Raw genomic sequence first — 16,464 nt, forward strand, 5'->3', positions numbered from 1 at the left:
GGAGATGAAGAAGCTTGCGCAGGATAGAGTAGCATGGAGGGCTGCATCTAACCAGTTTCTGTGCTGAAGACCACAACAAAAACATTTTTATTTGCCTAGGTACTGTAAAGCTTAGATGGTTTTTGGCTTTCAGTTCTCTGGTCTCTTTTGTGGAAGAATACTCGTAGGAAAAATATTCAAGTCACCATGGGATATTTCCATTGTGTCAAAAAACATACAATAAAATAAAAACCAAGAAGACAAAGCGCTAAATCTGTACCATAAGTGTGGGTCCGGTCATAATAGATTAGCTTCGGATTTTAGCAGCCGACATCACCGTTTTCCTGTGCACGTCGACGTCAAAACTTTCTTCCGGAGAAACGTTGTAGGTGTCCACGTCCCATCCTGTTACGTTACGCTGACGGTCTGTGTGAATGCCGCATTTGTAACGCATTAGTGAATGTTCTGACGATTCTTCCAGTTCCATTCCCTCACGTGTAATCGACATTAAATCTTCTGATAGCATCTAAAAAATAATTAAAATCTGTGGATGAATGCAGTGGTCGTTGACTCGTTACATGTATCGTTGACTCGTTACATGTTTCATTACGAGCTGTTGGAGTTACTTTAATTGACGATAGCGTTCTATTGTAGTAGCTCTGCGGGCTGTCTAAGGAGACCGCTGCACGTTTGTAAAGATTCGTTTCTTCGTTGTTGCTGCCAATGTGACTTATTTATAAACTACTGAAGCCTCTGACTGTTGTTCTAAAATTTTTTGCATGACCGTGCTGCGTAGAGATAGCAATGAGTGTGCGTTGTAATTTCATTCTTAATATATGTCTCTCTCTCCTCTCTCTCTTTCTCACTCACACGCACACAGAGAGACAATGTTTCTGGCGAACCGGTGCGCCCCGTACCCATAGAGTACTTCCTAACCTCGTTTTTCGACCTTTGTACACGCTACCTGTGCCCGTTTGGCGAGCAATAATCTCTGCCTGCCGCTAGATGTCAGCACCGGCGCCGCGGATACAACTCCGGCCTCCCGATTAGACAGACAGAAGTGAAACAAGCGAAGAGCAAGTAGGAACATGGGGCTCTTCTCCGTCCTGGTTATGTACGGGCTCTCCGCCTTCTACAGTTGTCTCGTTTTCACATTTCTCGTCGTGAAGTCGCTGTTCAACCCGAGCAAGCCCTTCTGGTACAGGAAGAAGCGCGACAAAGCTCCGGAATGTTTGCAAGACCCCGCGCTAGGTACTCACCACTACGCCAAGCTCAAGGTTCGTAAAGCTCTTGTTTCACATATCACACAAATTTTTGCCCGTGTAGTCTTAGAGAACTGTTCCTAAGTTTACAAAAAAAAAACCTCTTTCCGTAGTAAAAACAATAAACAGCTTTATTAAAGACCCCGCGCTAGGTACTCATCACTGCGCCAAGCTTAATTTTCATAAACGTTTGTTTCACATGTTATATAGATTTTTAACTGCATAATCTTAGAGAACTGCCCCCGAGTATACAAAAGAACTTCTTTCCTTAGTAAAAAACATATACAGCTTTGTTACCTTCGCAAAAAATTGCCCGGAACGGACAAGCTAGGTAACAATGATGTTTGTGCTACAAGCTTTGTAGCAATGCTGGAGACGTCAATGTGGTAATAAAACGAACCTAGAGAAAACTGTCTTCAATAATGGATCATGCATCCTCAATGAGAACCTTGCTATACCGCTGAATTTTTAAGTAATATGAGCAATCTGTACTTGAATTTTATTACATAGTTTTGCATAATGCTTCCGATTTTCAGGATCGATTTTTGCTGACAAGAAATGTATGTTTCTCAAGATTCTTTTCTTATCACTTCGTATTTTGTGTTTTTGATTACGGTATCTCTATTTTTAATTAAAATATATGTTTTTTACGTGCAGCTCACGATAAAAGTTTCAGCATACATATACTAATAGTGGTTTTAACACATCACATCTTTTTTTGTTTCTTTTGCTTTCGCTGTATCCATAGTCGAATTTTTGTCGAAATAGAGTGAAATTCTGAACCGCTGGGATACATTTCGATTGTCCACTAATGTATGTCACTAAGTACACTTAATTTTCAAAGGAGCTCACACAAACATACGGGTTATTCCAAATGCGGTACATTATCTTGAACGATGTTTACTGGCGGCTTGCACTGCAGTTTCGCACTCTTGCCGAAGCCCTCAACAGTGCTGCCAACTCCCCAAACCTAAATAAGCAGCAAAACGTGTCTACAAAAAAGTCAGAAAAAAGCTGAAATAAAACAAGTTGTATAACTGAGCAGTTTCATTTTTGCGATGATTATACTGTGTAAGGTATTTAAGAGGGGAAGGGTGTACACGAAAATACAGTAAGTAGATATTTTTAATTAAGTCCAACTTTATGAAGAACAATTGTATCAATGCTGATATTTTGATGGATTTTTTTCTTTGGTATCAAGTTCTTGAAATATAATTTTCTCATTTTTACTCGTATCAGATATGTAATTCAGTGTTAAACAACTTCAAGAAATAACCGTTCCACTGGATTTTGCATCGTGTGCGACGTTTCATTTTAATGTCTTCAGCAGCTAAAGAGAAAATGTATAGATATTCGTAAAGTGCAAAAGGATACAAATTTAGAGGTGTATCCTCTGCATCTCGTTAGAGAAATGATTTCTGGACGCACTTGTACTTCGAATGCAGATATAATAATCTGAGATGTCAATTCAAAATACTAGCCAATCTTTAGAACCTCGATATTTTGAGGCAAAAATGTGGTGAAATAAAGACCTTCATGTCAATTTCTTTCACAACCATTTTCATTTTCTCACAGTAAATATAGAAATAACGTTTCTGCTGTATACTTACAGGACGAACTTCACAATATATGCACTCTAATTTCACATTACTCTTATACTTATTATACTACTACAATGAGTAGATGCTTAGAATAGCTTCCTTCATTACTATGAAGCTTTGATACTTTTCTCCTGTAAGCTATGCTGCGACAGCGTTCCAGCAACGCTTTTAACCTTGTATGTGTATGTTGCGGGTTAACCCTGGGTTCGGTGTGGGGCGGCGGGGTGAGTAGACCGCTGTAGCCTGTTGTGGGGTTGTGTACCACTGTGGGCTACGGCGGGGACGAAGCCTCTCCGTCGTTTCTAGGTCTCCAGTTCAATGACTGGAAGACACACCAGCACAGCTTTTGTTTGCTTTGTCATGCTTTTTGAGTCCAGTAATACATTTTCATGGAATGTTTAAGCGTGTCTTCACGTCTTAGTTCAAAGGAAATAATTTTTCTATAATAAACATAGATTTAATGCTTTCCTATAGTCTAGAAAGAAATCTAGAAAAGAAACCAAATGATTGTGAGAAATGCCATACTGCAGAACGCTAGCTAAATCACGGATTTTCCCAATAAATGATATTAAAAAGAAACCAGAGTTAGCTCTAAAAAGAGCTGATTTGACAACACTGACCTTCAGTGAGAGGTTTTGCCATCGCCTGTCTTTTGTTTGTGACCTCCTTCGTGTCTCGTATCATTTAGCGCTGAACATAGCTGATGGCCTTCACCTTGGAAGCGCATTGTCGCCGGAGATGAGACTGGTAAATAGGGAGAATGTAAACCTCGGTTCACAAGAAAGCGATAGTCTTTTGGGAGGGGCACGACTACAACTTTACAATGCATCCAGTTCCTTTCGCAGTGTTTGCTCGAAAACTGACACACGGACCCATATTTACTGGCAGCAGCGATTCCTCACAGGTCTGAAATCGATTGCCATTAACAATGCGTGACATTCGTCTCCAGTACCAACGGGTTAGGATCTCTGTATGTCCTCACTTCTTACGGCTTATTACATGGCTGCGAGCCATACACCATTCTTTGTAGGCAAATTGAACAAACTGCGTTGGTATATTGACAGTTTGAGCAACTTCATTTGCTGTGTAATCAGGGCACGTCTAAGCACGATAGTTACGTTCTGCCGTTCCGTCACGTCACTCTCGTCTTCGACCTGTCTTACTGCTCTGTTTCTATACAACTATCTCGGCCGTGACATGTCACTGGTAAAGGCTCACATAAATGCCTGTTACCACTTCTAAATCATCGACATCGCTCCGAACCATCTTAAAGGCGTGCAGCCACTAGCAAGTAACAGGCAAGAGCTTGCTGAAGTGTTTGCTTAGAACAAAAAGTTGCGCAAGTTTACTTCAGCAATTCGCTTGGGCAAGTTAATTTCAGAAACTCGATGCAAGTACATGCAGAACTGTTTCCGCTAAAGTCTCATCATGAGAAGTTTACAGTGCCAGAGCAGCCGCCACTGTTATTTTGCTATTATTATTGAAGAAATATCGAAACAAAAGTTAAGAAAAAAAAGAAATGTTAGACTGAAAAAAATTGAAACAGAGGTGCACATACTTATCAAGAGATACTATTCAGTAAATTAAAATCAGAGGACGTTACCCAGCTTAAAAACTTTCTGATAATGTATACAAGTTCAGAGCATGTTTTGTCTGTTATACAATTAAATATGCCAAAACAGTATGCAAATATGTGGCACGCTATATAATCAAGATATCACCATTTGATTACTCTTCGACATTTGCAAATAATATTTATTTTATTACAGATATCGTATTTTTTAGACTAACATTGAAAAATCAACAGAAATTTAACGAAGTGTACTTTCCGTTCTGGTGAAACAAAGTAATTGGTAAATTCATTTCGCGCTTTCTTGGTTGACAATATCCAATTACATTATTTGGGGTTCCAAACTTCCAATGGTTATTTCGACCTATCTATCTTTGCGCCATTCTTCTTTTCGACAATAACAGTACCGGTACTGAATACGCAATACTTCTGTATGCACTCAGATTTTTGTGTTACGATGACTAGTTCATAATTACAGTTGTAGATTATACATAAGTACTGGGGAACAAACTATACATCATTATCATAAAAAAGAACAGCACATTATTTACAGTTTACAAGATTTCATTTTACAGTGTTAAGATTTACAATATTACGAAACATTATTTACAGTGATGTTTTACCTGCAGCGTACATGAATTTCTATTGCAAATGTTTGTGGTATTGTACTTTTTATGTCAGCCTCTGTTTGTATTATTGACAAGGTAACAGTACCAATTTTGAACATCTATTTTTATGCTTGTCTTGGATATTATACGTGGATAATTGATAAATTATTGTATTGGTTAAGAAAGGAAGTTTGGTGTAAAAGCTTACAGATATGGAGCGGATCGCTTCTGAAACAGTTTTAATTTTTAAGTCATTGTGAATTGTTGCGTTTATGGCGAACCATGGAGCATTTAATATCATTCGCAATGTCGCATTTTGGATGAACTGAAGTTTGTTGAAATGTGCAGTCGTAGCACGGCCCCAAAAGGGGCAGGCATAACTCACTACTGGTTGTATTACCAACTTGTAAAGTAGGAAACTGGTTTTCCTATTCAGAGACGACTTTACTTGTTAAGGGATATTGGGCAGTTAACAGGCTTATTCGCTACTCCTGTTGTGTTTCTTTAAGTTTTTGTCCAAGTGAACAGACATTTGGCTACTAATAGCAGTGATGGTAATAAATTCTTTTTCTGCATAATACGTAGCTAGACGTTTTCCACGTTTATTTTGACGCGGCATTCTGTAAATCATGTTTTCAAGCGGTAGTAAAGACCGTTGGAATTAGTCATGAATGTTTGTTATGTTGTCATCTGTGTAATGTATCGCTGTATCATTAGCGAAGGAAGCTATAATTACTGGTTGAAAGTCTGGTATGTCAGATAAATGTTTCTTGAACAGAGTAGATTCTAAAAGAGAACTTTGTGATACCTCGGCACTTGTGGTGTAGACATAAGAAGTACCAATGATAAGATATACTACAAGTACGACCTTTAAGATAAGAACCAGATAATCTGACTGTATACCGCGGGCATTTTATTTTTATTTTTTGTAGCTTTTACAGTAAACTGTGTTGTTATACTACTCTGTCGAAGGCTTGAGCAATGTCCAGGTGTATGTCTACCGAAGACTTAACATCAATATAGCCACCTGTGATTGCAGTTTGAGAAAAACTAACGCAGCTGACTAGCTCGGCAAGTACTTATACAAGGAGCAAAAACCTGTTTCCACTAACTTGCGGGAACATCAGGAAGTTGTCGAAACTTATGGGCGGGGCGTCTCCACATCAAAGAACTTCAGTAGTAGTTGTGGACGTCTAGTTCACAGTGGATACACGCTTTTACGCTTTGGTATGACGACTGATAATGGTGGACGGTTCTCAACAACTAATTTTTGAATACCTTGAGAAATTATTTGTTTGATATAGGTTTGCATACGAAGAGTTACTCTTTTGGTCTTGCATGAATGGTTCAAAGAATGAAAATCTTCCAGTATTAGCCATTTTGAATTCTTACTATTAGGATTAGTATTGTACAAAGCACCACTTCGTTCATCTCTGATGATACATTCATGCGAAACACGAAATATGCAGTAGCATATGTGGAATTGGCTCAAACAGTAACAAGATAAAGGTGCCACAATTCACTATATCGCGTCAAACCAAGAACTCCCACAGTCTAATCTACTGCATCCCAGTTTTTACGAATCACTATTTAAATTTACGACACTGTAACGCCAAAATTTGGTGGTGAATCACTTTGCATTGTGCTTTTCGCCTTTATCAATCATTTCTCAATTATTTTTGCCAAAATAAGAAGAGTACCACGAACTCGCGACGTTTCCAAACGTGAACGTATGAAACGTAGAAATTCCAGAGAGCACGGGCTAATGTCTCGCCTCTAATGACTTCGTCGCCGCGCGGGATTAGCCGAGCGGTCTCAGGCGCTGCTGTCATGAACTGTGCGGCTGGTAGTTTTGCAGTTGACCGGATGTGTCATGCCATTTTGTGAGAGATAAGTTTTTTATGTAGTAGCATCATCCACGCTTTCTGAGTAACATACTAATTGCAAAGTAGTAAATGCACGTGATTTTCTGCAGGTATTGTCTTTTTGGGCGTCACCGACCCTACATGAGCATAACACAGCTGTGACCTATTTGTCTTCTATCATAAGCAGCTATGTATGAATTAGAAAGAACCTCAGGATCAGCTGCTACGTGCTGAAAAAGACGACGTGCAAGTGGCACGGCAAAGCTCTCTCAGCGTGTCGGCCCAATGTAATCTGCATGACACAGCGATACAGTGTTTACTCAGGACAGCGTCACGACCTAGCGGTTTATTGATACGAAGCGTCATATCGGAGCATTTCAGTTTGCGTAGTGTATCACTGCACCGGAAACTTAACGTTTACATATTGTTGTTGTGCTTTGATGGAGTAGAGCAGACGTTTGTGGGAGACCTTTCGACGCAAGACAGTGGTTTGTGGCTCTATTATCTTGTTACTATTTAAGACAGTTCCACACACACGTAGTGCGTATTTCGTGTTTCGCATTAATGGTTGGTTGGTTGACAGATTCGGAGGTGGGGGCCAAACAGCGATGACATCGGTCCCATCGGATTAGGAAAGGAAGCTGGCCGTGTCCTTGTGAAGGAACCATTCCGGAATTTGCCTGAAGCAGTTTAGGCAACTCAAACGAAACCTAAATCAGGGTGGCCGGACGCGGGTTTGAACACTCGTCCTCTCGAATGCGCCACCTCGCTCGGTCCGCATTGATGAATCACCAGAGGTGAACGTATAGTGCTTTATACCAACACTAATCCTAATTGCAAGAATTCAAAATAACTAATTCTCGAAGTTATGTCACTCTTTGAACCATTCATGAAGAACATGAGAGTATCTCTAGGTATACAGATCTGCATCAAACAAATAATTTCTGAAGATATTCAAAAACTACTGGTTGAGAACACTCCACCATCGTCATTCGACAAATCAAAGCGTAAAGGCGAGCGTCCACTGTCAACTAGACCTCCGCAACTCGCTTGCAGAAGTTACCTCCTGAAGTTCTTTGACTTTACCCTCCGCCACGCACCGTCAGGTGGCTTGCGGAGTATGGATGTAGATGTAGATGTAGACATAGAAACGCTCACCTGACAAGTCGACTTCCATAAGTTTAGTCAACTTCCTTAAGTAGCCTCCGCTAGTTAGTGGAAACAGTTTTTTGCACCTCGCTGCCAGTACATGCCGAGCTTGTCAGTTGCTCTTAGTTTTTTTTGTTTTTTTTTTTCAAACTGTACAGGTGGCTTTAATGATGTTAAATCTACGGTAGACATATACCAGGACATTGCTCAAGCCCTAGAGTATGGCAACATGGTTTATTGTAGAAGTTAAAAAGTTGGGCCATATTTTACGGAAATATTTGGCCGCAACAGCATTGCTGCCAGCATTGGAGAAATGTGGCTACAGTAGACGGCAATTTTGCGGTGTGGCTGGACAACGTTGCTAGTGTGCAAGCAGTTGGAGATAGTTGCCCAGGTATTGCCGAGGGGTTGCCGGTGTTGCCCATTAAGGGTAGAGAATATTTCGTATTGTAGGACAATATCTATATCTGCCCTTGATTGAAAATTGTTTCCCCTTTCTCTCACCTTTGCTTTCTTCTCACACCAACAGCACTGCAGTCGCATGTTTGAGCGAAAAGAATATCGGTTCGCTTTTGTTCCAGAGTTTCGATACGCACGTACCGCCGAATGTTTTGTTGTTGTTTGCTGTCATGAGTTTGTTGTGCACAGCAATGGAGAAGTAGACAAACGAAAAAACTGCGAATTTTATACATGCGATGCATCTATGACCAGAGCTATAGGATGTCGAAAATTATGTGTATACAAAGATCGCAATCTGAAAAAATAAAAAAAAGCAGTTGGCAAGCTGTTGCCGATGAGCTCAGGTTCACTCCTGACGATGCATTAAAAAATAAAAATAAAAAAGATCAGAAGTCTTAGAAACAATGCCGAATGCGAGGTAAAAAAGTTGCCTACGAAAAGTGGAAGCGCAGGGGTTTTTCATTTAATCTCTCAAAGAAGGCACGTGATACTGAAAACCTCAGTTTATAAGTCATAGTTGCAAAATGTACCACGAATTATTTACTACAGAATGTAAAGATTGGTAGAATCCGACCTCGGGAAGGTTAGTTTGTGTTCAAGAGAAATATAAATGTAAGAAAACGTGAAGTAACACCCTACGACGTACCTTACCAACTTACGTGTAGATTCGGAGAAAAGATGTGGCAAAGTTAACTGGAATATACTCTTTCAAATTCTGAAGGTAGCAGAGGTAAAATGCAGGTGCGGAAAAGTTGTCCAGAACTTTTATAGAAATGAGACTTCAGTTACAACAGCCGAAGGTCATGAAAGGGAAGCAGTAGTTTCGAAGGGAGTGAGACAAGAGGTTTTGCCGATCCTCGATGTTATTCAGTCTGTACATTGAGCAAGGAAAGGAAAGCAAGGAGAAGTTTCGAAAAGGAATTCAGGTAGGAGAAATAAAACATTGAGGTTTAACGATGGCATTGTAATTCCGTAAGTGATGGCAAATGTTTGGGAGATCAGTTGAACAGAATGAATAGTGTCTTGAAAAGAGCTTTGAGACACTGAGCCGGCCGGAGTGGCCGTGCGGTTATAGGCACTACAGTCTGGAGCCGGGCGACCGCTACGGTCGCAGGTTCAAATCATGCCTCGGGCATGGATGTGTGTGATGTCCTTAGGTTAGTTAGGTTTAATTAATTCTAAGTTCTCAGAAGTCGCATAGTGCTCAGGGCTATTTGAGACACTGAGAGGGGTCGATGAGTTTTACTATTTGGGACCAAAATAACTGACGGCGGACAAAATTAAGAAGGTATAAAATGCAGACTGGCAATAGCAAGAAAATCATTTCTGAAAAGGAGATATTCGTTAGGATCGAATGTAAATTTAATTGCTAGGAAGTACTTTCTGTAGGAATTTGACTAGCCGTTTACAGACGTGAAACATGGTCGGCTAACAGTTCAGATAGGGAGAGAATAAAAGTTATTGAAATGTGGTGCTGCTGAAGTGTAGATGGGTATAGTGGAAAACTAGTGAGGGGAGTGTGTGTGTGTGTGTGTGTGTGTGTGTGTGTGTGTGTGTGTGTGTGTGTGTGTGTGTGTATTTGGTGGAAAGGGGGGGTGGGATTGTAGAGGGAGACTAAAGAATGACTGCAGTAAGTAGTCTGATTGGTGTAGGTTGTAATAGTTACGCTGAGATGAAGATGCCTGCACAAGTAAAGGAGCGTGGAGAACCGCATCAAACTGGTTTTCGGATTGAAGATCACACCTTTCTGACGTTGTTACCTTACGTTGCGTCTACAAATCCGCGTCGTGTGCAACTAAGACTGCTGCACAGTATTTGCTGTAGTGTACTGGGTCAGTATTTGGCTGGCCTCATTCGGATAACTATTGAAAGCTGAATTTCGTCCACTACAGACGAGTAACAACGGGTACACAATCGGCCACTAGTCATGTGAACTGTTTCGCTAGTCCATGGATAGTTAAGTGTACTTCCTAGGAGATGCATACAACGTGAGACGAAGAAATCAGCGAAAGCGAAGAGTACTGAGACATTTCCATACTAACCAAAAGGAGCAGACTAGGAGAGTTTAACCCTCTACATTGTGTACTGAAGAGGATCGGGGGAAAATGTTTCGACCACTACGTTTTCCCCATTCAGACGTTTCAGTATTTCCTTCCAGCTATTCAACACACGATTACAAAATGGTCGAATTTCGCAGAAATGATGCAGCCTGAGCCCCGAGGAATTTCTGGCTTTGAACTGGTTCTAAAATACAGAGTGTAAATTTTAAGTTGACAAACCAGAATAGCTCGAAATATGAGCCTCACACGAAAAAAACGTGTTGAATCCAATGTTGATTATTTTCGAGGGGGACATCTGATAGTGCTAAAATTAGCACGCCACCCATCCCCCTGGGGTGGGGCGGGAGGCAACTTTAAAATTTCAAATAGGAACCCCTATTTTTTATTGCACAATCAGATTCTGCATAAAAAACTACGTACATTTTTTCTTAAACATTTGGTTTGATTCTTGGTAGTTGGCGGTGTAATTCAAGAAAATCCATGTTCTCATTTTTTCGTAGACTCGCCAAGTCTGAAACCGATTGGACACATCTGGGATGTGATTAAACGCAGCGTCAGAGCTCATAGCCCCCCTCCTCGGAATTTACGGGAATTAGCTGACATATGTGTGCAAATGTGCTGCCAACTCCCTCCAGCGACCTTCCAAACCTCATTCCTTCCATGCCACGACGCTTATTATCCGTGCCAGTGGTGGACATACAAACCTATTAAGGTAAGTGGTCTAACGTTCTGGCTGATCATCCTATGTGGGATGCAACGCAAGCCGTAGGCACCCCAGAGAGTGAGTGAGAGAGAGAGAGAGAGAGAGAGAGAGAGAGAGAGAGAGAGAGAGAGAGAGACTGATAACCTCGCCTCTTCGTGTCGACGAAATCGAAAGATCTGATGTACATTTATGTGAAACGGCTGACACTCAGTAATCCCAGTTTTGATCTAGCTAGCAAACACAATTCTAGCCTTACATCTAAACGGGAGAACGAAATTCGGTTGTCGTCTTTCACGAGTTACGCTGCATGGAACGTCGTGAGCAAACGTATTGTCGGCGACAACCCTTCTGTGAGTGGTGTAGAAGTGAAAGCCGCCAGACTATATCGTAGTCCATCTTGGTGTGCCAACTATCCATCGGCAACAAATTGCACGTGACAATTACTCTAGCATGAAAGCTGCATTATACGTCTGAACTCTGCAAGATCGCTGTGTAGTTCGTGGCAGAGGGTATTTAGCGTTTTTTTCATATGTTTGGATTTCCTCTAGTTACCAATTGCGAATGGAGCATCGGAAGAATGACTACTGAAATGATTCCGTGCGTTCTATAATATTAGTCCCCATGTTGTCTTTACGATTCCTACAGAAGCTATGCATACAGGCCTGAAGAATATTTGTACATTCTATACTTAATAATGGTTCTTCCTATTTCATACGTAGGCTTTCGCGGAATGATTTACGTCTGTCTTCAAACGTCTGCCAGTTTAAGTTTTTAAACATTTCCGTGACGCTCTTCCTGAACTGAAACCTGTGACCATTTGAGCTGCCCTCCTTTGAATACGTTCAGTATCCTCTATTAGTCCTATTTGGTATGGATCTAACATGCTCGACCAATATTGTAAGATTGGGTGCTCATGTGATACGTAAGCTGTGTCCTTTCTAGACTGCGTACATTTTCCCTCGTAATCTACCAAGAAAGCGGCGGTGAGAGGTAATGTCTGAAATGCGGTATTCTCGGCACACTCTTGACATTGTGGATCTCGGAATATTGAATTTCCCAACGATTTCCGAAATGTAATATCCCACGGGTCTAGTTCCAAATACCATTACGCGTCCAGATCCTGTTAATTCCCGTCATGCGGTCATAATCACGTCGGAAAGCTTTTCACATGAGCCACTTGAGTACAAAAGCCTGCTCCGCCAATGCACTGCCCTTTTATACCTGAATTACGCGATACTACTGAATATGTGCATATCGCTATCCCATGATTTTTAGCACCTCACTGTGCACATCTACATCCATACTCCGCAAGCCACCTGACGGTGTGTGGCGGAGGGTACTTTGAGTAACTCTATCGGTTCTCCCTTCTATTCCACCCTCGAATTGTTCGTGGAAAGAAAGATTGTCGGTATGCCTCTGTGTGGGCTCCAATCTCTCTGATTTTATCGCGAGATATACGCAGGAGGGAGCAATATACGCTTGATTCCACGGTGAACGTATGTTCTCGAAACTTCAACAAAAGCCCGTACCGAGCCAATGAGCGTCTCTCCTGGAAAGTCTTCCACTGGAGTTTATCTGTCATCTCCGTAACACTTTCGCGATTACTAAATGATCCTGTAACGAAGCGCGCTGCTCTCCGTTGGATCTTCTCTCTCTCTATCAACCCAATTTGGTACGAATCCCACACTGGTGAGCAATATTCAAGCAGTGGGCGAACAAGTGTACTGTAATCTACTTCCTTTGTTTTCGGATTGCATTTCCTTAGGATTCCTCCAATGAATCTGTCTGGCATCTGCTTTACCGACCATCAACTTTATATGATCATTCCATTTTAAATCACTCCTAATGCCTACTCCCAGATAATTTATGGAATTAACTGCTTACAGTTGCTGACCAGCTATTTTGTAGCTAAATGATAAGATATCTATCTTTCTAGGTATTCGCAGCACATTCCACTTGTCTACATTGAGATTCAATTGTCATTCCCTGCACCATGCGTCAATTCGTTGCAGATCCTCCTGCATTTCAGTACAATTTCCCATTGTTACAACCTCTCAATATACCACAGCATCATCTGCAAAAAGCATCAGTGAACTTCTGATGTCATCCACAAGGTCATTTATGTATATTGTGAATAGCAACGGTCCTATGACACTACCATGCGGCAGACCTGAAATCACTCTTACTTCGGGAGACCTCTCTCCATTGAGAATGACATGCTGCGTTCTGTTATCTAGGAACTCTTCAATCCAATCACACAATTGGTCTGATAGTGCATATGCTCTTACTTTGTTCATTAAACGACTGTGGGGAACTGTATCGAACGCCTTGCGGAGATCAAGAAATACGGCATTTACCTGGGAACCCGTGTTTATGGCCCTCTGAGTCCCGTGGACTGTCCTTCTCTACCGTTCCACCCTCGAACAGCACGTGGGAAAAACGAACACTGAAACCTTTCCGTTTCAGTTCTGATTTCTCTTATTTTGTCACAATGATTATTTTCCCTTATGTAGGTGGACGTCAACAACGTGTTTTAGAATTTGGAGAAAATCGTAACTGGAATCTCGGGGAAAGATCTTGCCCAACGAAAAACGGCTTTGTTTCAGTGACTGTCACCCCAACTCGCGTGTCATACCCACGACACTCTCTCCCGTATTTCGCGATGATATAAAACGAGCTGCCTTTTTTTAACTTTTTCGATCTTCACTGCCAGTCCTACATGATACTCCAGAAGAGACCGGATAAGCTTAATGTAGGCTGTCTCTTTAGTAGATCTGTTATATCGTCAAAGTATTTCGCCAATAAGGCGCAGTCTGTGTGATCCTTCCAATCTAAGTTGTTCGTAATTGTTATCCCTAGGCATTTAGTTGTATTAACTGTCTTTACAAAACAAAAAAAAATGTTCAAATGGCTCTGAGCACTATGGGACTTAACATCTGTGGTCATCAGTCCCCTAGAACTTAGAACTACTTAAACCTAACTAACCTACGGACATCACACACATCCATGCCCGAGGCAGGATTCGAACCTGCGACCGTAGCGGTCACGCGGTTCCAGACTGAAGCGCCCAGTACCACACGGCCACACCGGCCGGCTGTCTTTACATTTGTACGAATTATCGTGTAACGGAAATTTAACAAATTCCTTTTAGTACTCATGTGGATGAACCTCACACTTTCCATTCTTTAGTATCAGTTGCCACTTTTCCCTCCATACAGATATCTTGTATAAATCATTCCGCAATAAGCGCTGAGTTTTGATCTCCTGATGACTTTACTAGAAGGTAAACGGCAGCATCGTCTGCAGGCAATCTGAGACGATACTCCACAAGCACGCCATTTGATTAGTAGCCGCTTGTGAGGAAGGTGTTAAAAGCCTTCTCCAAATCTAGGAATCGGAATCAAATTGCAGTCTCGTGTCAATAGCACCCATTACTTTGCGCGAATGAAGAGCCAGTATATTCAACAAGAATATTTTCCGAATCCTTGCTAGCAATACCTCGTTTTCTTAGAGATAATTCATTATGTTCGAACACAGTATATGTTCATGAATCCTACTGCAAATCGACGTCAGTGATATGAGGCTACAATTTAGCAGGCCGCGCGGTCTAATGCGCCGTGTCACAATCTGTGCACCTACCCCCGTCGGAGGTTGGAGTCCTCCCTCGGGCATGGGTGTGTGTGTTGTCCATAGCGTAAGTTACTTTAAGTTAGATTAAGTAGTGTCTAGGCTTAGGGACCGATGACCTCTGCAGATTGGTGCCATAAGACCTTACCACAAATTTCCATTTTTTTTACAATTTAGCAGATTACTTCTATTTCTTTTCTTGTGTATTGATGTAACCTGTTCAACTTCCAGTCTTTGGGTACGGATCTTTCGCCAAGCGCGCTAAATATAGAGGCATTACATCAGCATAGTCTGAAAGGAACCTAAATGGTACACAATATAGTGCGGTAGACTTGCCTTAATTATGTGATTTAATTTGCTTCGCAGCACCAAGGTGATCTATTTCCAAGGTGCTCCTATTCGCAGCAGCGGTTCTTAATTCGAGTTCTGGAATTTTTACTGCCTCAAGAATCTCTGGTAAAGAAATTTCGGAAAACCGTGTTTAATTCCGCATCAGTGGTGCTGTCATTGGTAACATTATGACTGCTGTCGCACAGTGAAGATATTGATGGTCTCTTGCCGCTTGCGTACATTACATACGACCAGAATCTCATTGGATTTCCTGTCAGATTTCGAACTGAGTTTCGCTGTGGTAACTATTAGAAGTATCTCGCACTGAAGTCCGCGCTAAATTTCGAACTTCTGTTAAACGTCGCCAGTCTTGGGGTTTTTGTATCCTTTTAAATCCGGCATGCTTCTTTCATTGCTTCTGCAACAGTGTTCTGACGTTGTCATGTTGATTAATCAGGTTTTTGCCGGTAATCGCGTCTTTCCTGCAAGATATTTCAACTGCGTGACTCGCAGCCTTCTTCAGATGCTGACCGATATTGATTCCAGTGTGGAATAGTCCAGTATTTATGCTTACGTTGTGCAAGGCGTAGGCATAAATACTGGACTCGTTCCACACTGGAATCTAACGGCACCTGAACAAGACTGCGAGTCGCGCAGTTGAAATATCGTGCAGGAAAGACGCGAATTACCGGCAGAAGCCCGATTAATCAACATGACAACGCATCACCGGGAAAGCCTGAAGAATTACAATGTTCTGACGTGTTTTGCGTACCATATCTGGTCTATTTCGTCTCTTAATAATTTATTTGGTATAAATATCTAATTGTAGTCAATATTTAACCTTTAAATGGTTGTTTTGTTTCCAGTAAAAAATGAAAAATACACAAATTAAAAACAAAACGGTTACCATGTTGACACGGAAACTAAATCAGTATTTCGGAACCAACATCTGAATGGGCAACATTCAACTGAAACAGTTTTACGAATACAGATATTTGGCTAGTACAATTGTTGATTTGCTGCACAAATATTCAATCAGATCTTGATAAAAAATGGTTATAATGGCTCTGAGCACTATGGGACTTACCTGCTGTGGTGATCAGTCGCCTAGAACTTAGAACTACTTAAACCTAACAAACCTAAGGACATCACACACATCCATGCCCGAGGCAGGATTCGAACCTGGGACCGTAGCGGTCGCGCAGTTCCAGACTGTAGCGCCTAGAACCTCTCGGCTGCCCCGGCCGGCAG

General features: G+C 41.5%; 1 protein-coding gene across 1 annotated transcript in view; it reads left to right on the forward strand.

Moving 5' to 3' along the window:
- The first annotated feature begins 1,011 nt into the window (after positions 1-1,011).
- Positions 1,012-16,464, forward strand: part of LOC126281924 (epoxide hydrolase 3-like) — a 108,438-nt gene continuing 92,985 nt past the window's right edge. Inside the window, exon 1 of the mRNA XM_049981253.1 lies at positions 1,012-1,256. Coding sequence (XP_049837210.1) covers positions 1,068-1,256 — 189 coding nt within the window. The 5' untranslated portion in view covers positions 1,012-1,067. The remainder of the gene's footprint in view (positions 1,257-16,464) is intronic.

This window comes from Schistocerca gregaria, chromosome 7 (assembly GCF_023897955.1).
Source record: "Schistocerca gregaria isolate iqSchGreg1 chromosome 7, iqSchGreg1.2, whole genome shotgun sequence".
NCBI lineage: Eukaryota > Metazoa > Arthropoda > Insecta > Orthoptera > Acrididae > Schistocerca > Schistocerca gregaria.